The sequence below is a fragment of the Typha angustifolia genome, chromosome 8 (genome assembly GCF_048772165.1).
Source record: "Typha angustifolia cultivar Huaian chromosome 8, ASM4877216v1, whole genome shotgun sequence".
Classification (NCBI taxonomy): domain Eukaryota; kingdom Viridiplantae; phylum Streptophyta; class Magnoliopsida; order Poales; family Typhaceae; genus Typha; species Typha angustifolia.
The window spans coordinates 2,266,670-2,288,687 of NC_133246.1; the positions used below are offsets into that span (position 1 = coordinate 2,266,670).

At 35.9% G+C, this 22,018-nt stretch overlaps 3 protein-coding genes across 4 annotated transcripts; 1 reads left to right on the forward strand and 2 right to left on the reverse strand.

The window, feature by feature from the left end:
• Positions 1-98: 98 nt before the first annotated feature.
• LOC140764216 (beta-glucosidase 18-like) lies at positions 99-3,266 on the reverse strand. 2 transcript variants are annotated; one of them, XM_073102657.1, is made up of 12 exons: positions 2,974-3,266; positions 2,803-2,869; positions 2,654-2,712; positions 2,488-2,563; positions 2,346-2,420; positions 2,175-2,262; positions 1,838-2,090; positions 1,622-1,737; positions 1,011-1,260; positions 770-872; positions 591-699; positions 99-470 (listed from the first exon to the last, which is right to left on the reverse strand). In XM_073102657.1, the coding sequence occupies exons 1-12, from the start codon at positions 3,094-3,096 to the stop codon at positions 251-253; spliced, it is 1,539 nt and encodes a 512-aa protein (XP_072958758.1). In that variant the 5' UTR covers positions 3,097-3,266; the 3' UTR covers positions 99-250. The 2 variants fall into 2 exon arrangements, with proteins under 2 accessions (XP_072958758.1, XP_072958759.1); XM_073102658.1 differs by lacking the exon at positions 2,974-3,266 and having other exon boundaries at positions 2,488-2,559; positions 2,803-2,873.
• A 19-nt stretch (positions 3,267-3,285) lies between these two features.
• Positions 3,286-5,951, reverse strand: LOC140764213 (subtilisin-like protease). The gene is made up of 2 exons (XM_073102654.1): positions 3,714-5,951; positions 3,286-3,402 (listed from the first exon to the last, which is right to left on the reverse strand). Exons 1-2 carry the CDS (start codon positions 5,931-5,933, stop codon positions 3,319-3,321), a joined length of 2,304 nt encoding a protein of 767 aa, XP_072958755.1. The 5' UTR covers positions 5,934-5,951; the 3' UTR covers positions 3,286-3,318.
• A 1,350-nt stretch (positions 5,952-7,301) lies between these two features.
• LOC140765817 (uncharacterized) lies at positions 7,302-19,744 on the forward strand. The gene is made up of 14 exons (XM_073105070.1): positions 7,302-7,390; positions 7,457-8,334; positions 9,022-9,196; positions 10,496-10,579; positions 10,694-10,935; positions 11,032-11,260; positions 12,135-12,214; positions 12,295-12,379; positions 13,547-13,678; positions 13,783-13,896; positions 14,001-14,048; positions 17,685-17,769; positions 18,407-18,460; positions 19,237-19,744. The coding sequence occupies exons 2-14, from the start codon at positions 8,132-8,134 to the stop codon at positions 19,344-19,346; spliced, it is 1,641 nt and encodes a 546-aa protein (XP_072961171.1). The 5' UTR covers positions 7,302-7,390; positions 7,457-8,131; the 3' UTR covers positions 19,347-19,744.
• Positions 19,745-22,018: the final 2,274 nt, after the last annotated feature.

Below are 22,018 nucleotides of genomic sequence, written 5' to 3' on the forward strand. Positions count from 1 at the left end.
GATAAACACAAATCAAATATTCTTCCTTCACTTTCCTTACATGTTTTAAGATTTGTACTACTTCTTATTTTGGGAAAAAAGAACAACAGGGCAACACAGAAAAATAAACAGTTTGGATTTCCTCCATTTCATTTGGAGAGGACAAATGTAATGCTAGATTGATTGCAGAAGAGAAGTACATAGAAATTTTTAATCTACAAGTTAACTTTTTCCTGCATCAGACTAGTAGTAGCTCCACTTGGATCTCCATCTAGTAAGCTAAGTCTTGTGGATCCAAGTCCTCATTCTTGGTTAGTAGTAGATTTGAACCTTTGAGAAAATTCCTGTACCATTTGGCAGAGAGCTTTGGAGTTCTCTCTTCTGTCTTGAAGTCCACATGATGAAGTCCAAATCTCATGGTGTAGCCAAATGCCCATTCAAAATTATCAATGAGAGACCATACAAAGTAACCCCTCACATCAGCTCCTTTCCTACATCAGTAAACCATAAAATTAACAAACTATATACTTCTCCAAGTAATTTTGTCGATCGAAAATTAACAGTGGTTAACAAATAAAAGGTTATTTTCTAACATCCTTTTTATAAGTTACCTTATGGCCAAGGACAAGGAAGTAAGATAGTCATGGATAAATTGCACCCTTTCGACGTCGTTGACAAAGTCACTGACAGATGAGCTATCACTGCTGTGTTGTGCATAACCTGCAAAGAAGGGAAAGAGAATGAAATTTACAAGTTCCAGAGCCTAAACTTGGTTCATCTGTTTTCTTACCATTCTCCGTAATATACATTGGTATATTGTTATATCTATCCTTGATGTACATGACCACCTTCTCGATGCCGTGTGGAACAACGTAGAGAGTTGGCATTGCAGTCTGCAATGGTGAGTGCAGTGAGTGTTAGTTTTTATGCAGAGTTACAGGACGCAATTGAAGAGTTTTATGCTGCAATCTTACTTGCAAAGTGATGTCAAAGAACTCATTCTATGAGGCTTATAACGTTCAGATTCTTACCAGATTTCCAATCAGTGAGCCGTTCCTTTTTCCAGTAGATAAGGCTAGTGAATTACCATAGTAACGATCCAATTCACATGAGGAAAACATGCAATCCTTAATATAACAAGTTGAGTAGTGATTGATTCCAATGAAGTCCAGTTTGTTTTGCAGCAATTTCTTCTCTTCAGGTGAAAATGTCGGTAACCGTGAAGCTAAGATCTTGCGCATCTCAAGAGGGTAATCACCAAGAATTATAGGATCCAGAATCCTTCATCAGGTAGAAACATTTAAAGAAGAATGTCAGAAAACAGGAATAAAGGACATTTTTGAATTTCATTGTCACTTGCTAGATAGAAACAGATAAATTAGGTGAACATAGCGAAAATAGTGCAACAAAAATTAGCACCAGAATGTTTGAAACTAGTATGAACATATGGATAGCAAAACAAGCAGAATCAAATGCTTCTTTTACCATACAAAACAATGCACTACACAAATCCAATCCAGGGAACAAGTGAATTTTTTTACTAAGACAGTACAAACAAGAAATGTTCACTGCTAGAATTGAGAGAGAATTCATTCAGAAGTATGCATGATCTTTATTCTTTCTTAGGAGATAAATTATTTACCATGCAGCATCGAAAGTTAAAGTTCGTAGAACTGCTAATCGATCTGCTGTGATATTCCTTAATGGCTCAAACCATGACATGCTGACCACAATACCGATAGAACCGCCTTGTTTGACCTTTTTAAGAAAGATAAGTATAAGAATACTACAGATGATAAAACTGTTTCAGAAAGTACTCCATTTCTTTACGAATGACCATAACGTTAGCACTGAATACCTGATAACCTCTCCTGTATATGTCGACAGCAGTTGCATGTGATAGTATAATATTATTTGCTACAATATATGGTTCCGATGTAGAATCTCCAGAATGGCAATTACCAAATGGTTTGGAACAACGACATGGAGGATAGGTTCCAGTTAGATAACCCAATTTGGTGTTCAGGTTTGGCTCATTAAATGTGGTCCAGAACTTCACTCTATCGCCAAATGCCTTGAAACATACTTCTGCAAAATATCCAAAATCTTTCCTGGAAAATATAGAAAAGCTAAGATGATTTAAAAGAAAAACTACTTATTTCTAATGAAATCAGGATGGTGAAAAAAAGACATACTGTATCTCTGGACTCAACCATGCACCATATCGATCTTCTAAGTAGTATGGAAAATCAAAATGATTCAACGTAACAAACGGTTGTATTCCTGCTCCAAGTATCAAGATTGAAACTTAAACACACGTAAGATCCACAATTCTGCAAATAACAGTAGAAAGCAAAAGCAAGTACCTTTGAGCAAGAGAGCATCAATAAGGCTGCTATAAAATGCTATACCCTTTGGATTAACATCTCCAAATCGACCACCTACGAATGAAACGAATTTGTTTAGTAACAAAGAGACATAGATTTTAACAAGATGCCCGAAACTCACTTGGGAGAATTCTTGACCAGGATATGGAGAATCTGTAAGAGTTGACACCCATAGAGTGCATTAATTCAATGTCTTCCTGCCCAAAATTTTTTCAAAGTTCGAAGATTATACATCAATGATTAAATCTTTTATCAGGTTAGAAGTTTAATGTTTTCTTATCAAGTACCATGTAGCGATGATAATGGTCATCAGAGATATCAGCATTGCTCCCATCTCTAATTTTCCCTGATATAGAGCAGATAAAGCTAAGTCTTCTCTGATAAGATAAACTTTATAGGATATGTGTGTGTGTGTGTGTGTGTATGTGTTAATTACCTTCTGTGTGAGTAAAAATGTCCCAATTACTTGGACCTTTGTTATCTTCTAAATAAGCACCTTCAATCTGAGTAAAGAAGGATTGAATTTAAACAGATTTTGAAGCTTTTGATTGTTCTAAAAGACATAAATTGGATAAAAATTGCATGAAAAAAATTGATGAAAAGTTACCTGATAAGATGAAGTTGCAGTCCCAAATAGGAAATTTGGAGGGAATTGGCTTCTATCGAGGCATGAAACCAAGGAGAGAAGCTGAAGGATTGAAGCCATTGCCAAAGCCTTCTTCCTCTCCATTACTCCCACCTCTCCAATCCTTCAGTGTATAAATTAAGGAGAAGAAAACTACCATTATATCTATATACCGTGCATAGATTGCTTCAATTTTTCTCTTTCTTTTCGTACTTTCATGATATGTTATTGCTGGCTTGGCTGAAGTTGCTCCTGCGATACGGCTTTGAAAATTATCTTTTTTGTATTCCACCCTTTGTCCTCGTTTTAAGATAAGATAGTGAGAATTTATACAGTCTCAATTGTAGAAAAGAGGAGTTGAATTATTGATTCTTTTGGGGTTGACGGCGACTTCAACATCTGACTCTTCAACTAAAGGGGAATCACAAAAAGGTGGTTAGTGGCATTAAATATACCACTATCCCTCTCAATTCCATCAAATGGTTGGTGAGCGGAATAGTTTATGATACGAATCTTATCACTCAATCTTCACATTTTACCTTTTAATATCTTAAAGAATAAAACTAAATTGTACTTAAAAACTAAATAATTTGCAGCTTTTCTATGTACATGTAAGAGATGAGGCATAAATTAAAAATATTCCTAAAGAGCAACAAGTGATATAATACATCTATTTAGGAGACCAAACTATATGTGAAGGTGATGCATATGGGACTCCTCACATTGTGCTTCTCTGAGATCCACCATAATTGCCCTTCTGAAACTTTGTCTTTCATCAAATTCACATCTTTGATCCTCAATTTAACGTGAAACCTTTTCCTTTGATTTAGCTTGGAAAATGTAAGCTTGTTTGGGATAACATCTACTTGTACTCCATTTGGTTCCTCCACTGTTACCATGTATCTGGATTTAGCTTCCCCTACATTCGTTACATGCCTAGTAATATTCTTCTCAATGTTGTTGATGTCTAAAGATACTGAAATTGATGGATAATTCAATTGATCTGCGTAACTTTTTCGCGTTCTTGAGCAATAGGTGCGACGGCGGGCGAGGACTGTAACCTGTTCATCAGTGTAGTTTAGCCCACAAAGGTAATGGATGTAGTCATAGTAATGCAGTTCATAGATCAATCCTGGATTGCTAGCTAGTACTGGATTCACTACGCCGGCGCCGGTTGCGAAAACACTTGCAAATTCGCCGTGTTGCTCGTCGGAAATTGGCAGCCCATCAAGGTCTAGTCTATCAGCAGTTGTTAAGATTGCAGATCTCATTGCAGCTGGTGACCAATGTGGATGAGTGGCTTTGAGCAAAGCCACGACGCCAGAGACATGAGCAGTGGCTATGGATGTGCCAGTTAAGAAGTTGAAAGCTATGTCTGATGAATTAGAATCAGATTCAAGTGGCCAGGCTGCTGCTATATTCTCACCAGGTGCAATCACATCTGGCTTCAGGATGCCACCATTGATCAAGCTCGGCCCCCGCGATGAAAAGGCGGCCACCGCCGGAGCCGGCCGGGCACCGAATTGTGTGCCATGGGCTATGATCTTTGCTCTGGGAGATGCAGTCACTTCTAAGTAGGACATAAGCTTGAGTGCATTCTTATGGCTCAAATGGACTACTGGAATCACATCTACCTCAGCAAATGTAGTGTGGCCTAACTCAATAGGATTTAACACTATCATAGCAGCTCCTTTAGCCTCCTTAACTAGCCTTGCCATGGCTGTGCTCTTGCCATATCCACCTACACATACAACAATCTTTCCCTCTACATTAATACCATCAAATGTGCCTCTTTTGCAACCTTTATATCCTGCGAAAAAAATCGGTAAAAATGTCGAATTGAAATCCGTCGATCCGGCAGTAGATTCTCCGTTGACTGCCATTGCGCCGCCTAACTGCACCGTGGCACTTATCCGTCGATCGGTGGAGCTAGCGCCGACGGTGACGATCCACGGGGCATCATTATATATAATGCTTCTATATGGCCCAGAATTACCTGAAGGTAGACATGCAACAATTCCCTTCTTGACTGCAGAGAGTGATCCTATGGCAATTGGATCATCATAGAATGGCCTAGCGTGATTACTGGCTATAGAAATTGAGAGAATATCCACTCCATCATTGATGGCTTGGTCTATTCCTGCTAGGATATCACTAATGTTGCAACCATCTCTGGAACAAACTTTGTAGATAGCTAGGTGGGCTTTTGGTGCAATTCCTGATGCTATGCCCTTGGCATTGCCTAGCACATTGGCATCAGCAGTGGGACGTCCGGCCACCGTCGCCGCAACATGAGTACCGTGGCCGTTACTGTCGTCTTCGACGACCGCCAGCACCGGTCGCCGGCCGCCGTCGAATGCCGCCGCACCGATGATCTTGTTGTTGCAGAATGACACGTTAAGGAAGCCACATTGGCCTTTCCATTTGGCAGGAGGGGTTGGCATAGAGGCATCACTGAAGGAAATGTGGTTAGGTGCAATGCCACTGTCTATGACCCCAACAATGACTCCAGTCCCATAGACTGACTCATGCCAGATTCCATGGTCCAATTTGCTCAGGCCCAGGAAGCCAGGAGTGTAGGTTGTGGCCAATTGGATTCTCTCATCGGGCCGGGCCGCGACGAAGCCTTCCGACGACCGCATCGCCATAACTTCGTCGGCGGTGAGCTTCGCCGCAAATCCTCCGATCGCGTCCCGGTACGAGTACACCAGCCGCGGCTCGCCGGAGTCCAGTGTGGTGTTTGGCAAGAAGGACTTGTGCCAGTTCTCAATGTCTATGCCTGAGAACAACTTAACACTATCACTGCGCCGTTGTACATGGACTATGTAGGTCTGGATTTGGCCTGCATCAGCATTGCCGTGGCAATGGATGGCAACGACAAGAGTTAGTAAGTACAAGGAAAGGAACAGAGAGGATGGAACTAAGAACTTCTCCATGGTCATCAATAGAGCCTAGATGAGTGGTTTGATGCTAAGTTAAAGAGAGAAGGTAATGAGATGTACTATTCCAATTATTTGCACCACAGGGATATAATACCTTGATGATTGACATAGTGCTTATTTGTTGTACATGGAATCCTATGAAGGAAAAAATATATTTAAAACTGGCTTGAATAATAGACGCACTAAGAATCATCTAATGGGCCTGCATTAATTCGGCTACGATCCATATATGCATATCGGATTCGGGTAGATAAAATTAAACATGACATCCCACCACGTTGCTACTAATTTCAGTTCAACATTTATTTTTTCTGGCACGTTTCTGCACATTCCCATAGCAAAGAATATATATATACCACTAAGGTAGTTGGTGTATTTTTCTTTTGTTTTTTTAAGAGATGGTAGTTGGTATACTTTAGGGTATATTTATTGAGAAATATTTTTTGGGCAATATCCACAATTAATTCAATAAAAGTTAAATTAATCTCGAAACTTTAGCGCATTTAATAAACTTTATTATATTTTTGAATACATGAAGGACCATAATATTTAAGTGAATGTGACTGGAATCATTAGAAGCACACAATTGATATATTAGCATATATTTTATGTGGTGCTTTATTTGATTTTCAAGAATTAGCTCATTTTGAATTCTAATCTTATTATGATTGGCAAATTATAAAAAAAAAGGTGTGGGATTTAAAAATATTATAATTCTCACTATATTATTAAAAATATTATTACTCTTATCGAAATCTTTGTGTAATTTAAAAGAATAATGCTATGCCTACTGAAAATATTTTTAATATAGTATTATGTTATTAATTGATAGCGATGACTATGAGATAGAAAGAGAAGTCAAACTATTTCACTTTGTTTGTAAAATATCTGTAAAGTGTTATAATATTATTCTTCTAAGAAAATCATGTCATTATTTCTATCTAACTAATTATAATTAAAATTAAAATTAAACTTAGATTAAAAAAAGGCCTATTTACCAATATTTTATCTAATATTATATTACAACAAAAAATATTTATTCTATGCGAAGTAAAAATCATTGATAAATGTTTGGCATTTTAAACTTTAAGAAAGAAGGGTTTATTACATATTTGCATATGTTTGTTAATATTTTTAAACTTTTAAAAAGCTAAGGATTTAAATTTAGGTGGCTTATTGGAGAAAAAGAAACTTTTCTTTCAGATGAAAATTAAAAAAGAAAAAAGAAAACCAGGGGATCTGGTCTACATTTTAACCTTTTATTTATTTATTTATTTATTTATTATTATTATTATTATTATTATTATTATTATTATATATATATATATGTGGTTTTTAAATTCATAAAAAAATAGCGAATCCGGTAACCGTCAGGTGGGAAGCGCTCAAGAGGCCGTTGTTTCGATGGAGCGGGAATGGCGATGTCCGAGGAGTCTTCTCCACGCCCTCATTGAGCGGTAATCCGAAGCACCCTCCGATTTAGGTGGCATTTGCCCTAATCCTATCCCCTTTTCCTTTTTTAGACCCCGCTTTTCCTGCGATCTCCCCCGAATTTAGGGCTCCTTTCTTGTCCCACCTCGCGGTCCTCGTTCTGGTCGGGAGGCATTGTCATCGGATTGGGGTATCGTGAGTTCTTTCCGGAGTGATTTTGAGTTGGAGTGGGTGCGTCGAGATGGATTGGTTGATTTAGGTGGGTTGGCGGTGTTTCCTTTTCTGATGTGGGTTTGGCCACGGTGTTGGTGTTCTTGGTAGGCATTGCTATTGGTGATTTGGTGGTTATGGTGTCGTTTTGAGAATTTTGAGCGTTCTTTGCTCCGCTGGTCGTGGAATCTGCAATAAAGATCGATTCTTGATTTGCTTGATATGAGGAGATCGAAACTAGATGTTGATGTTTGACACATATGCATCATCTTTTTTTTCTTTCTTTCTTTTTTTTTTGGGGGTTAAATTAAAGTTTCTTTCTTTATATATTAAGGGGGGAGAATTGAGCTCGGTTTTCTTCTTCTGTAAATACTCCAGCTGGTAATTTCTTCGTCACCATGCTTACCATTGAAGGTTGATGCAGAGTTCTTGACATACTTATATGTATATTAAAAAAAAAATACAGAATTCTTGATAGAGGGTATTAGGAAAGAGAACGGTTCTTTTTTTTCCTTCAAGGTGGATAAAAATTCGGGTTGATATTCTTGTGGGGACTGATGGATTCTGCAAGGAGTTGGTTCAATAAATTCCAGCCTAGAGAAAAATCTGCAATTAGGAAGAAGGATATGCCGCCCAGTGGGAAGGAAGGGAGTGAGGATGCTCCTTCAAATGCAACCAAGCAAAGAGTTGCGGCTGCAAAGCAGTATATAGAAAATCACTACAAAGAGCAGATGAAGAACTTGCAGGAGCGTAAGGAGCGGTATTGCTGCTATAATATTATTTCCTTGTTTTCTGTTCCTTACGTATCTTTTGATAAATACAATTCCTCGGTAAAGCCTATATTTCTTTCTTGTTCTTTTTAGGTTATAGATACTTATTAATTTGAGGAACTGTAATTCTGGAAAAAGAATAATCAACTTGTGTGATTTACTAGATTGATCTATGTTCAATTGCTTCTTATGTCAATGTGCTTGGAAAAGTGAAACACTGAAGATGGTGAGGTCAACTTTTGCATGGCGTGCAATTTCTCTTTCTTTCTATGTCATTTATATTGTAATATTTAACATAATTTGTTATTTAATGTTCCCACAATCACATTCAGTTATCTCAATTTTTTTCCCATTGATAATGTATAAGTAATTAATGTGTTATACATCATATATGCTGTATAGGATAATACGATTGTTTCTTAATTCCATAAGCAAATGAGTGAAATGAATATAAATGGTAAAATGACACTTTGCATGCTTTCTGCTACATACTTATTCATTTTGAGACAAATACTATTTATTGACAAAAGAAAAAGGATTGCAGCAGACGAGTCATAGAGTAATCGGATTGTTGGTGCAATGTTAGAATACTTGGGGAAAGTTGTCTGTTCACTTATTTATCGAACTTCATTGTAGTTTCTTCTCATTCTTTAACCAATGATTATTGCTTGGTACAGGCGTTACAGTTTGGAGAGGAAGCTTGCAGATGCTGACGTGTCTGAAGAAGAGCAGAATAATATTTTAAAACACTTGGAAAAGAAGGAGACAGAATACATGCGTCTTCAGAGACATAAAATGGGGGTTGATGATTTTGAATTGCTAACAATGATAGGAAAGGGTGCATTTGGTGAGGTCTGTTTCTGTGCTAGTTTATGAGCTTTGAACCATGTACTACATGTTTTTCCCAATTGTGTTGTGGCCATGAAGCTGGTCATTCTCCTGTTTCTGTTGTAAGGTTGCTAAGATGAATACTAGTAGATTAGATGAATAAAGGTGATAGGAATGGAGGTCTAATCACTCTCGTTGTTCTATATATCAAAGGAGATGATGTCTGGCTGCGGGAGGAGAACATTTGTTGAAATGGACGAATCTTAGGCTGCGCGTTTGAACAGCCTTCATGGCGTTCGAATGCCAGCTCCTGAGAGCAAAAAGGGCGTTGGAAGCATTCGAACGACCTTCCTTCCGTTCGAATGCAAGTCCGGTTTGCCTGGGGAAATTTCAATGCGTTCGAACATCGCTCAAGCCATTTGAACACCCAATGGTTTAGTTTTGTGTTTGATTAGGTTTTGACTTGTTTTCTTTCCTTAACTGACTAATCTTATCTCTTCTCTCTCAAGTCTAGTCGGGGGGCTAGGGTTTGTTTTCTTCTTTATTTTAACCATTATCTTGTGGTATTGCTTGATAGTGCTCCGTCGGGTCGGAACCTATCAAAAGGGAGCATTTAGAAATATAGAATTTTATGTATGCAGGAATTTCTTTCAAAGATGTTCCTTCCCTTGAGTTGCAAGCAGAACCTAGCTGCACTTTATTGGCAAGTAAGAGCATTATTTATCTTATTTGTTTAAGGGTTTCACTTGGCCGATGGTGAGTCCTGCATCTGTCCACCCAAGTTCAAGTTATAGGAATAGTCTCATTAGAAATGGAGTAGGGTTGTATACATCTTTCCCATTCCAATCTCGCATTGATGAGAGCCAGCATCAGGTTTTCTGTTTGTGCATGTTAGCTGTTTCTTTGTTCGATAGTAATTCTTTGTTTGCAGTTTGTACTTGGAATTGTTAAAGTTGTACTGATGAATATTGTCGAGATAAGTTACCTTTCTGCTAATAAATCTTAAGCTTGAATTTACAGCAGAATAAACATTTTGACATTTTTCCAGATGTCCTGCTTATTAGATGAGATCAACAGTCTGTAAGACAGATAAATTCTGATGTCAAATTTTCTGACTGTTTCCTTGTGGGAAGATTTTCTTTTTCCTTTTGATGGCTTATGATTTTGTATTGCAAATTTGCAAGATGAAACCTAAGTCCTATCTTTTGTATCCAGGCACCTAACTTCCATAGTCTCAATACTTTTACCTTTTTCTGTATCAATTATATTTTAATCAGAAATATCTTTTTTTGCTTATAGCTAATATTCGATTTGATACTTCAGGTCAGAGTTTGCAGGGAAAAGACTACTGATCATGTCTATGCAATGAAGAAACTTAGGAAGTCAGAAATGCTACGTCGAGGACAGGTATTACATATTTGAATTGCAAAACATGGGGGTGCTTTGTTAGGTTACAAGTCTATTTGGTGTGTATGTCTTACTTCTGGTCAGTTTTATAGTCTTGAATTGGAATTTGTCTAGGTAGAGCATGTTAAGGCAGAAAGGAATCTTCTTGCTGAGGTTGATAGTAACTGTATAGTGAAGCTCTATTGTTCCTTCCAAGATAATGAATACTTATACCTTATCATGGAATATCTACCTGGTGGAGACATGATGACATTGCTTATGAGGAAGGATACATTAACTGAGGATGAAGCAAGATTCTATGTTGCTGAGACAGTTCTGGCCATAGAATCGATCCATAAACACAACTACATTCACAGGTCTGTTGAGGTTGCAAATGTGATTTGGCTTTTCAGAGCCTCATTTTTCATTTTGGATTTTTCAGCACAGTAAAGTTCTACTTCTTTGTTGTTCAGAGATATCAAGCCTGATAATCTGTTACTAGACAGATATGGTCACCTGAAATTGTCAGATTTTGGACTATGTAAACCACTAGATTGCCGTAGTTTTCCCAACTTACATGAAAAGGACATGGCACATGGAAAGAATTATAGTGGGTCTTTACAAAGTGATGGTCGTCCATCTTTACCGAAGCGCACACAACAAGAACAACTGGAGCACTGGCAAAGGAATAGAAGAACATTGGTAAGTACATTTTGTCATGTCATTAGATTTGTTTCCTTGGTATTTGTTTTGGATTTTGGCTCAGTCTTGGACTCATGGTATTTTATACTTGTTGAAATTGGACAATGCCAGGCATTGCACAAGTAACATGTCATTGGCAGGCTAGGCATCGGGATTGGCCGACTGGCATATGTATTGAAGGCTATGCCTTCTCCATCCACTTGCTGATGCCCCCATGCCATGTCACTGACAATTTTCGGTCGAAACAAGAAGAATGTGTGGCAAGTTGGCCATTCTGAGTAGCAATAATTGAAAATTGCTAATCCTGTAGATGGTTTTGTTATACCAAATGTATGACATAATGTATACAATTAGTTGGAGTTATTCTATTGTGGTGGGAAGTTTCACAAGTGGGAGAAAAAGATTAATTGAGTGCTTTTTAGAAATAGTGAGATGATAGCATGGCCCTTTGCTTAGCTGAGAAAGTGAGAATATTGCCAAATAAATTTGAATGTGATGTGTGATCTGTGCTTCTGAAGAAGAAGGAAACGAGATACTAGTGACACATTAATAAATCCCCACGGAATGTAAGGTGTTCTGGTATGCAGATCTGTATCCTAGATCAAATCATTGTATTTGGCAGTCTGGAGTCACTAGACCCTCTTTTTATATACACTGTTACTAGAACTTGCTCAACATCATGTTAACCGGTAACAATTAGCTATAAAATGTGAAAACATATGTAGTTTTCCACCTAGCCTCATCATGAAAGAGTAATATTTTCCTGAATCTTCACATAAATGTAAATTTTACAGCTTTTGGAGATATTTTAACCAGGTATACATTTACTTCTGCTTAGTCTGCCTTATCTATATTAAGTTTTGGATATCTGCAGGCGTACTCTACTGTTGGCACACCTGACTATATTGCTCCAGAAGTCTTGCTGAAAAAGGGTTATGGGATGGAATGTGATTGGTAATTTCTTTTATGTTGTTTCCTATGCAGCTAGATTATCGTACTTTATATGGTAGAAGTAATGCTTTTTCTTCTTATAGGTGGTCACTTGGAGCTATCATGTATGAAATGCTCGTGGGTTATCCTCCATTTTATTCGGATGAACCAATGGCGACATGCAGGAAGGTAAATGATCAATTGAATATATATATATATATGAATATGAAGGAGCTTGTGTTTCCAATTTTGGCTTATATAATCAATCTAAATTATTTATCTTTAGCATCTTATATTTGTGGAATTTATGCTAACCTTAATTTAGGAAATGAATGCTTACTGTGAACATTCAATATTATGCAAATAATAAAAAATATAAAGCAAGTCAAAAAAAGTTAAAAACGGCAAACACCACAAGATTTTTTACGTGGAACACGGATCTTTGTCCTAAGATCAAATCAACCATTACTAAATGTTGCAAATGCAAGAACCACTAATAGACCCCTTGTTGAATCACATAGCTCTATCTGAATTTTTTTTTATCTCTAGAACTTGCAATGAATTGCTTCTAAGTGGTTCATCAATCGATCTCAATGACCTTCAAGATTGGATGTCCTATCTTAATGACCTTCGAGACAATAACTTACTCCAAGAAAGAAAGTAGCAACAACAATCAACCCTAATATTCTCTGATCTCTAAGAATGTTTCAATAAATATCTTTAGGGCTGTAAAGAATAATCTCTCAGCGTAACCCATGACCTAGGGTTATTTGATTTATATAGGTGTAGAGAAAAAAAACCAAAAAAATCACTTGAAATTGGACCAAAACTCAAACTTTCTCAACCTGGGCATTCGAACAACCAAGAGCTTTTTCTTGTATTACTCCAAACATTATGAAACTGTTCGAATACTTCTAAGATGGCTTTCATACTGCCTAACATGTCATGAAAAAATTCAAACACCTTTCTAATGATCCAAAAGATATCTTTTACTTATTTGAGTGTATGATATATAAAAATTTAAGTCTTCTATAGTCATGCTCTTTCAAAGTATTTTAAATACATCCAAATAGGTCTTTTTATATACGAATTGTCAGTACAAAATTCTAACTATGTCTCACTGTTAGTCTGTTACGTCTATTTTGTAACTTTGTAGTTCTTTGTGAAGCCTATAGCATTTGAAATCATATTATGTGCTTATCTAGACACCTGATTCATATTCTTTTCTCTTTCAACGCTCAAGAAGATTATTTAGCTATATAAATAGTTTCTTGTTTTTGACTTTTTTCTGCCTAATAGTATTGCAAGGAGACATCCAGTATGAAAAAGTAACATATGCAATATTGGCTTGTACAGATAGTAAATTGGAGAACACACTTGAAATTTCCTGAAGAAGCAAAACTATCTACAGAGGCAAAAGATCTCATCAGCAGGCTCTTATGCAATGTTGACCAGCGTCTTGGCACTAAAGGTGCCAATGAGATAAAGGTTGTTAATGCCAGATGGATTTGACGTCTGAACCTCTTGCAATAGATTACTTGGGTTTTTATTGAGGAACTTTATCATATTATTAATTATTCCATCAATTTTAGGCCCACCCTTGGTTTAGAGGAACTGAGTGGGACAGATTATATCAAATGGAGGCTGCATTTGTACCAGAGGTTAAAGATGAGTTGGATACCCAAAACTTTGAGAAGTTTGATGAGGTAACCTTTTTCATGATATAGTCTTCTACTTTTTTCTCCCTTGTTGCTGACACTCTATCACTAAATATACTCCTACTTATCTTTTTAATTATGTATGGTTGCAGTCTAGAGACCAGATTCAGACATCTTCAAGGTCAGGCCCTTGGAGAAAGGTAAATAATGCTCTTGAGGCTATTCTGCATGTGTTCTTTTCACCTGTATAGCTTCAGGACTTTCCTTCCTTTTATCATAGTTGTCTTTAGTTGTTTTCTTTTTTGGTCAATTTTTTTTATACATGATGAAAATGAGAGGAGCTGCTCTCTGAGAAGTGAAAATTTTCTGTTGACAAATATGGAACATACTTGTCTATTTTGCAGAAAACTTTTAAATTTTCATATGCATGCACAATTTTGAGGATTGATAAGTGCATTGATAAGCTCATAAAGGACAAAACTATAAGGGACAATATCTATTTGGTAGTTTCAGAAAGGAGTAGAAATGCAGAATGTTTGGTTCTCAATTGCTGTTAATTGTGCATGAGGATTAATGAATGAACTTAAAAGACAGAATTAGATCATCAAGGAAGTAATATCTACTTGATAGTTTTAGTCTTTTAGAGAGTAAATGTTGGTTTCTACATATGGTGCATGCTGTGCTGAACCTATAGTAGTGGAACTTGGTTAGAAAATGAATCCGCATGAATACTTGAGCACCTGCCCTGATGACCTAGCAAGACAAAGAAACATCCTGTTTGGCCATGAAGGAGAGGCTGTCTAAGTCTTGCCTTCTGGGCACTGGAATATTGGAAGCCTCTTACACTAGGACAGACTCGCGCAACAATATATGTCTATGTATTAGAACCCCATCTATTTTAATATCCTTAACTTTATTGAGAAGGGTAAGTTTCTGGGTTTTGCCACAGCCAAAGAGTTGCCTTTTGTCAGAAAAATAGCCACCCGACATGTCATTCATGGCGGTATTCTAAACAAGCATTCTCATGATGGATTTATATATCTGTTTTTTTAGGATTAAATGTTTGTTAAATGCCTTCCGAACTCAATTCTTATTTTATAATAGAGAAATAGATCTAAACAAAAAGGATTATTGAGAATGACAAAACAACCATAGGATTATTTAGTTTTGAATGCGCTATATTCCAATTATTTTTTAGGGGTTAGGATGGGGGGGATTTTATAATGTTAGCATTGATCAAGGCAAGGTAAGAAAATCTATTTGGATATTAAAAGAATTTCTAATCAAGTTAGATGTAAGAGATATTAGTTACCTATAAGGAATTATTTTGTTTATATGTGACAATTAGGAATAAATAAAATAGGTAAAAAGAATATGGTTTGCGTTGCGCATTAATGATCAATCCAAGGTTGGAAACTCGGGATTAGAATCAGGATCAATCGCCTAAAAAAATAATACGTATCGGTTGCCCGAATCAGATCGAACTATTTTTTAATTACATAAATTCTAAATATTATTTAAAAAAGTAGAAAATTTTCTAAAAATTTAGAAAGAATAATAATTACTCACACATGAAACCTAAAAAACAAAAACGTATTTACTCAAAACTTTAATGAATATCGAATTGGCTCTCGTGAAAAAAATTTGCCACAGTGAGGAAGAAGAGAGGAAAAAAAACCACAGTGAAGAAGAATAGGATAGAAAAAGAAATACAAAAAATCACATTGAGGTCGCTGGAGTTGGATTACCATTGCTGGAGTTTGCCGAAGCTAGATCTCTGCATCAGAGAAGTAATGACTATAGTAGGAAGAGAAAGAGAGAGGAGGAAGGTGATGGAGATGGGGACATCACGTCAACCTAAACTGACCGATCTCGATCAGGATATGCTAGTCCTACCGGATGTCAGTCAACTGTCTAGGGTTTGGCGTAGATCATGATCGACCAATTTTACAATCCATGGTTCAGTCCCCATTGTGAGCTTCCATCGAAACTAAACATTGATATAGAGAACTAGTAAACCATTCTTCCTTTCTAAATAACGTGCAAAAGTTTATCATATGATCATCATGTGATTGACATAGGCTGCATAGGGTTGATACGGGTTGACACACGGTTAGCATAGGTTAGTATGAGATCAGTATGGACTATATAGGAGTATTAAGATTTTCCCTATGTATCAATGCCAGTAATTTCATGACATTATATGTACCGACCCTTGCCTAGTCGACACATCAATACGACAATATGTGATGAGAATAGTTATTTATTTCAAGGTACCTCATCTCTTTGTTAATCATTAAGAAAGAAAGGAAAAACAAAAGGAAGTGTAGGAAAAAATGATGAGAAGATATTGGAATATCAATTTGGAAGAGAGTCAAGAGTTTGGATGTTGGAGTTCATTTTGGTTATGGTACTAAGAAATAGATACCTAGAATAGCCTTTTGCATCTTGACAAAGCAGAAGAAGATATATATTATTGACATTTTGATGTGGCCTAGAGATGAGAAAATATATTGATATGCACAAAAGATAAGAAGGTATGTAGATCCACACCCCCAAGAAAAAAATATGTTCTTAATGAATCTCTTTACTTGCCTCCAAGTATCCTTTTCATACTAGCATATCTAGATAGATAGAAAAGGTAGAATATAAACCGCCAAATTGTGAGGGAAAGAAGATCAAATCCACCTAGATTGTGGAGGATAAAGGAAACAAATATCCACTACAAAAGAGAGGAGAGGAGGGAGGAGAAGAGGGAGTAGAAGGGTAAAGGAATAAATATTGAATCTTCCACAAAAATATTATTTCTCATATTTTGTTCTTCTCTTTTTTTTTGGAATTTTCATCACCTCTATATATAGAGATGAGGAGATTACATTAAATCATAAATTGATCTTAATCAGAGCTTTCTTAATCTAATATATAATTAAAATTGGACTCTTTTTTACTTAAAAATCAATCAAATCCTAACAAAATTTACCTCAAAACAGATTAACAATCAAATCTCCTAGTTTTTTTTTTTTGAGTTTTAATCAAATCGGACATTGTAAAATCAAATATAGTATTTCGATAAAAATTCATCCGAAAATAAGAAATAATAATTGAAAATCTTATTCCTATCACTTTTCTTATGTTGTCAGCATAAGCCATTTGCTTGATTGGTCAGTTGGGACCGAATATAAGATCTTTATCCGAGTTTTGAACTAACTTTATCATTTTATCCTTTGCATGCTTTTGCAATGATCACTCTTTCTTATGTCTTCATATCTTTATTGTTCATGTCTTAATTACCTATCGAATCCTTTTCTTTTGTTTCTCTGATGCTTGGAGCAACTACATATTTTTGGTGGTAAGATATCTGTTTCTGTGGGGATCTTCTTTGAATTCTTTCAACAGCATATTGAGTTGGCTGAATGTGTTTCTTTATTTGGCTAGTAATCTAGTGCGATTTAGAGTGGAGGATATCCTACAATTGAATCCATTTGCTTCGTTTGCCCCTCTTGGACTATTAGATGACTAAAAGTATTGCAGCCTGTACTTCTCTATATATGAAACTAACTGAAAATTTTAGTGTGCTATACAATTTTAATCTTTTGGAGAAATTTTAAGCAAGTTACTATAGAAAAATGCTCTAGCAAGTTACTATAGAAAAAGAGATCTACTTATGTAGATTGATTTATTTTCTTTTTCTCAAGTTACTATAGAAAAAGATATCTACTTATGTAGATTGATTATTTTCTCTAATTTCTTATTCCCATACTCGCCTATCAATATCATATATACTATTAGTATTATTCTTAACAATGCCTATGTTGGTCTTTTTCTGACCCCTGCAGATGCTTTCGTCGAAGGATATAAATTTTGTTGGATATACATATAAGAACTTCGAAATAATAAATGATCCTGAAGTGCCTGGTATAGGTAATTCCCACTTCCCATAAATATTGTCTTTCTTTGTGCATTTACTTCTAAGAAGCAGAGTATAAGATGATATCTGAATGCAAGCTATCAATAATATTATTAGTGACATCTTGCTTTGTGTGTAGTTTCCAATCTTTGATCTGTTTGATGTTTCATCCCAGTTGTATTTTGTTTTTGCCAGGATGGGTTTAGTATCCAAATTGATCTTATGATCTATGAATTGGGTTAATTGGTAATATTATCTGGAAAAACATTGAACAAAGTCAGCAATCAAGTTTATCCATGAATCTGATGTTCCTAACTTAATTTTTATGACTGTTAGGTTGTCAATACTCAATAGTACAGCCTTTTAATTGCTTAGAATCTTTATAAGAGTTTGGGGATTCTGGAATATATCTGTCTTCCAGCAATACAATCAATCAGATGACTAGCGCAAGTTTAAATTGTTTATAGACAAGTAGACACCAGGGGAATAGTAATCCTCTACACCTGAAGGGTTTGTCAGAAATTTTCTAACCATGCCAGTTGTTCGACATGCCTTAGTCTATTCTATTCCTTAGGATTCCCATATCATTTTTATTATTTATCTGCCTGCTTATCAATCTGATTGATTACTCTTCTTTTATTTACTTTGCAGCTGAGTTGAAGAAGAAGAGCAAATCAAAGAGGCCCACCATCAAGTCTCTATTTGGTACCATCTCCTATTCTTCTTCTGTCAACTTTTCTTCTCTTTCTTTTTGAGATTCACTGGAATTATTTAGAAACCTGCCATAACTATTTGAGGCTTCTTAAAATGGTACTTTATTAGTTGAGTGTGTCAGTTTTGCTATCTGTGTGCATTCTCATATGCACAGATGCAAGAGTCTGTATGCATGCAATGACAAAATTTCATGAAACAGCACCTTTTCCCACTTGAGCTGTTTTTTAAGAAACTACAGGAACATCTGGTTAGTGTTTTATGCAAATAATTACCACTTTCTGATACTCGCTCGAAGTTCACTTGTTGTGTTAACATTCAAAAGTCTGTTGCAATCGAAAGTACCTTAACTTTGACATAATCAATGATGTGGTGCTCGATACAGCTTTCCCTGTAAATATGGTGGAATTTCCACCCACGCTATCATTTCCTGTTTGTATCAAATGTTAATTTCATATTTGATGGGTCATGGAAGATTAAGGAGTAAAATGCTTTGAAAATTAAAATTACTGTTCCAAAAGCTTCAATGTCCTGATTTCAGGATACACCACTGATAACTATCAACATTTTTTTCTCTGGTTTGATAAGAAATATCTATCAACACGTACTGACACTTTTTCAAAATAGGATTGTTCGAGATCCAGAATAGATTGTCTCTGCAATACTTATCACTTTGAAGTACTGTTTTTAGAATTTTATTCAAGCAACTCAAAAGATAATAATTTTCATTTGGTGCTGGCTTCTCATTTCTCTTTGTGGAAATTTTTTAGAATCTGAAGACGAAGATGATCAATCTGATGAATCTCTTCATGGGAGCTTCCTCAATCTCTTGCCTTCAAGATTTGAAATTTCAAAAAGCCAGAGCTCATCTTCTTCATAGACCCTGTTGTGTTTCCCCCTTGTGTATCAAGAACTCTAGCAGTCGTCTAGGTGCCTTGCCATTCAGATGGACAAATACTTTTGAGCTGTAGAGAGCAGTACTTGCTGCAACAGTTTTACAGGAGTTGAGATCTCTGTCATGCAATGAAATAGTAATGTTTATTTTCTAAGAATCAAAGTTTCCAGTGGTTTATTTTCTAAGAATCACTTGTTCTCTTTTAAAAGACCCAGGGCCTTGTAAACATTTCAGTCATGTGAGAGCAGATATTTATCTTTTCTTCAGTTTAATCTTTCCTTATCATTTTTTGTTGTTGTTGCAATCTTTGGTTGTATGTAAAATTATGGTACTCATGCCCCCGTTACAATTGCAAGAGACTTGGATCTGCTACTCAAGTTGAACTCTCAAGTGAAGTGATCAAATTTGATTATATTTGTCTTTGCAAACTTGTACTTCGTTCATCTTACATGATAAGTCAAGAATTCATAGATTTGTGGGGGAGGTTCTGCTGTCCATATTAACTATTTCCAATATATGAATAGTCTCTCTCCATGTCAAAAAGTTTTGCATGTCCATATTGGAGCATTTCTTGGAGAATGCTTGTAGTGGAAGGCATAAAGAAGAAAGTACTATTAAGCAGAAAGTAGCATTCTCATTTTATTCCAATATAAAAATTTTCCTGGAACATTTTCTAAAGATCACAGCAGGGTAGGGGTGAAATCGGACTCACTCAAGATGGTGAGGCTGGGAAAGAATACAAGAGTATGTCGAGGAGGGAGTATGAATTAAGGCTTAGCTCGGCCGGAAAGCTCAATGAGGTAAAATAGAGTTTAGATGTGTGTTTGTGGGTTCTCGTACGCCTCTCATCATCGTCTCAGCTCTTAGAATAAAAAAGAACAAAATAAAAAAAAATAAAAATAAAAAAATAGCAATTTTATTTTATACTAATATAAAAATTTCCCTATTATTTTATACTAAAAATTAGACATTTCAAACATAACAATCTTTGTCCTTAATAATATAAAAAGTAGATGCACTTTTAATATTTATTTTTTTGTAATGTGATAATGGAAAATGGAAAATGGAAAATGGTTGGTTCTTTTTATACAATGTTTGTCCTGGACCTCCCCAGTCAGCATTTTGATTCGATTATCATTCATCTCGGAGTCGGGCTCCTCCAACCGTAACCAAGACCGACATCTCGGTCTTTAAGACGAACCCTCGACGCCAACTACAACCTCCGCTGTTTTCTTTCCTATCTCGCTCTCGCTCTCGCGCTCTCTTGCGATTAAGCATCGTATCGATCATCTCAGCAACGATGCAGGTAAGTCTTCCACTTCGAGCATCTCTCTCGCTAAAACCTTCGATCTATACACCGCATCTGCAAAACCCTAACCCTAGGCTATTTGATGCCGAGTAGAAATCTCATTTTGGAGATGTAGGTTGTAATTTATCAGATGCAGTCTCTATGCATACACTGGCATACACGAGTTGACTAGAGATCTGATGGAAATTCCGGTTGTTGAAATTTGACAGTGTTATTATTTGCTGCAACTTTTCTTTTTTTTTTTCTTTCTTTCAGTTATTGGAAATTTGGAATCTAAGTAAAGGCTTTATTCCTTCTTTGTGGTAATTTAATTATGTGTACTCTAATCCATTTGATCCAGACAAAACTATGGGTGTGGATATGAAATCAGTGTATCTGTACATACATTGGAAAGAAATTTAATTGCCGTATCTATGCATACACCAGCATTCGCATCTTGTAGTTAAGCCCATGTACTGCAAGTTTGAAGTAGAACGAATTGCCAAGCACACTCGCAACTGTACTTTCATAAGCTTTGATCATCCATTCTGTACTATGATTAAACAGCAGATTCTTTTTAAGTAATTGGAGGGAATTATGGGAATTGAACTATTAAAGTATTCCTTAGAAATTCATATTGATGCCTAGCAAGTGGCACCAATGACATTTTAAGTTGGTAAATTATTATGTCATAAAAGGAGGATTTAAGATGAATGATTTACTATTTGAATGATCTTGTAACCTTAAAATTAGCACTGCCATTCATGTTAAGACCATTATGCATTGGTATATTAGGGTCACTCAAGCATAATCATGATGGAAGCAATATTGGTTTCTATTGCCCTTGTGTATCATATTTGTTTTAGATGTTTTCTTTTCTCTTATTAATGTCTTACTGTTGGCCAAGTATACCCATTGTAGAGGTAAGATTTGGACTTTGGAAAACACTAAAGCAGGCTTTAGCCCAAGAATGGACCTACCTAGATATTTAGTGCTATTCTAAGAAGCATGGACACTTATATGAGACATGGATTCGACACGGGAATACGACCAATCTTGAAAAAATAGGACACAACAAAATAAATACATAAAAGCATTATATATATGATTGATATGTTTAAAGAAATATTTTTCTGAACTTGTTAGGCATGCATAAATTATTCATAAGAGAAAAATAAAATGTACACAATACCATAAAATAAAAAATGATAATACTAATATTTGACAATACAATTCAATATTATGAGAATGAATAACTAACTACTATAACTTAATTATAGTGGATCGCATAGGCAAATCTGTGATTATACAGTAATTTGCATTAATATTAATTTTCTTGGACACACTAACTTGCGATTATTGCATTATA

What these genes read in the sequence shown, in the direction of transcription:
- LOC140764216 (XM_073102657.1), bottom strand. Translation starts at nt 3,096, where the DNA reads ATGGAGAGGAAGAAGGCTTTGGCAATGGCTTCAATCCTTCAGCTTCTC. An exon ending in TGGTTGAGTCCAGAGATACA is followed by an intron (nt 2,091 to 2,174) that starts GTATGTCTTTTT and finishes TATATTTTCCAG; the next exon opens with GAAAGATTTTGGATATTTTG. An exon ending in AATGTATATTACGGAGAATG is followed by an intron (nt 700 to 769) that starts GTAAGAAAACAG and finishes CCTTCTTTGCAG; the next exon opens with GTTATGCACAACACAGCAGT.
- LOC140764213 (XM_073102654.1), bottom strand. Translation starts at nt 5,933, where the DNA reads ATGACCATGGAGAAGTTCTTAGTTCCATCCTCTCTGTTCCTTTCCTTG. An exon ending in GGATCTCAGAGAAGCACAAT is followed by an intron (nt 3,403 to 3,713) that starts GTGAGGAGTCCC and finishes ATTCCCCTTTAG; the next exon opens with TTGAAGAGTCAGATGTTGAA.
- LOC140765817 (XM_073105070.1), top strand. Translation starts at nt 8,132, where the DNA reads ATGGATTCTGCAAGGAGTTGGTTCAATAAATTCCAGCCTAGAGAAAAA. An exon ending in AAACACAACTACATTCACAG is followed by an intron (nt 10,936 to 11,031) that starts GTCTGTTGAGGT and finishes TTTGTTGTTCAG; the next exon opens with AGATATCAAGCCTGATAATC. An exon ending in CAATGGCGACATGCAGGAAG is followed by an intron (nt 12,380 to 13,546) that starts GTAAATGATCAA and finishes TGGCTTGTACAG; the next exon opens with ATAGTAAATTGGAGAACACA.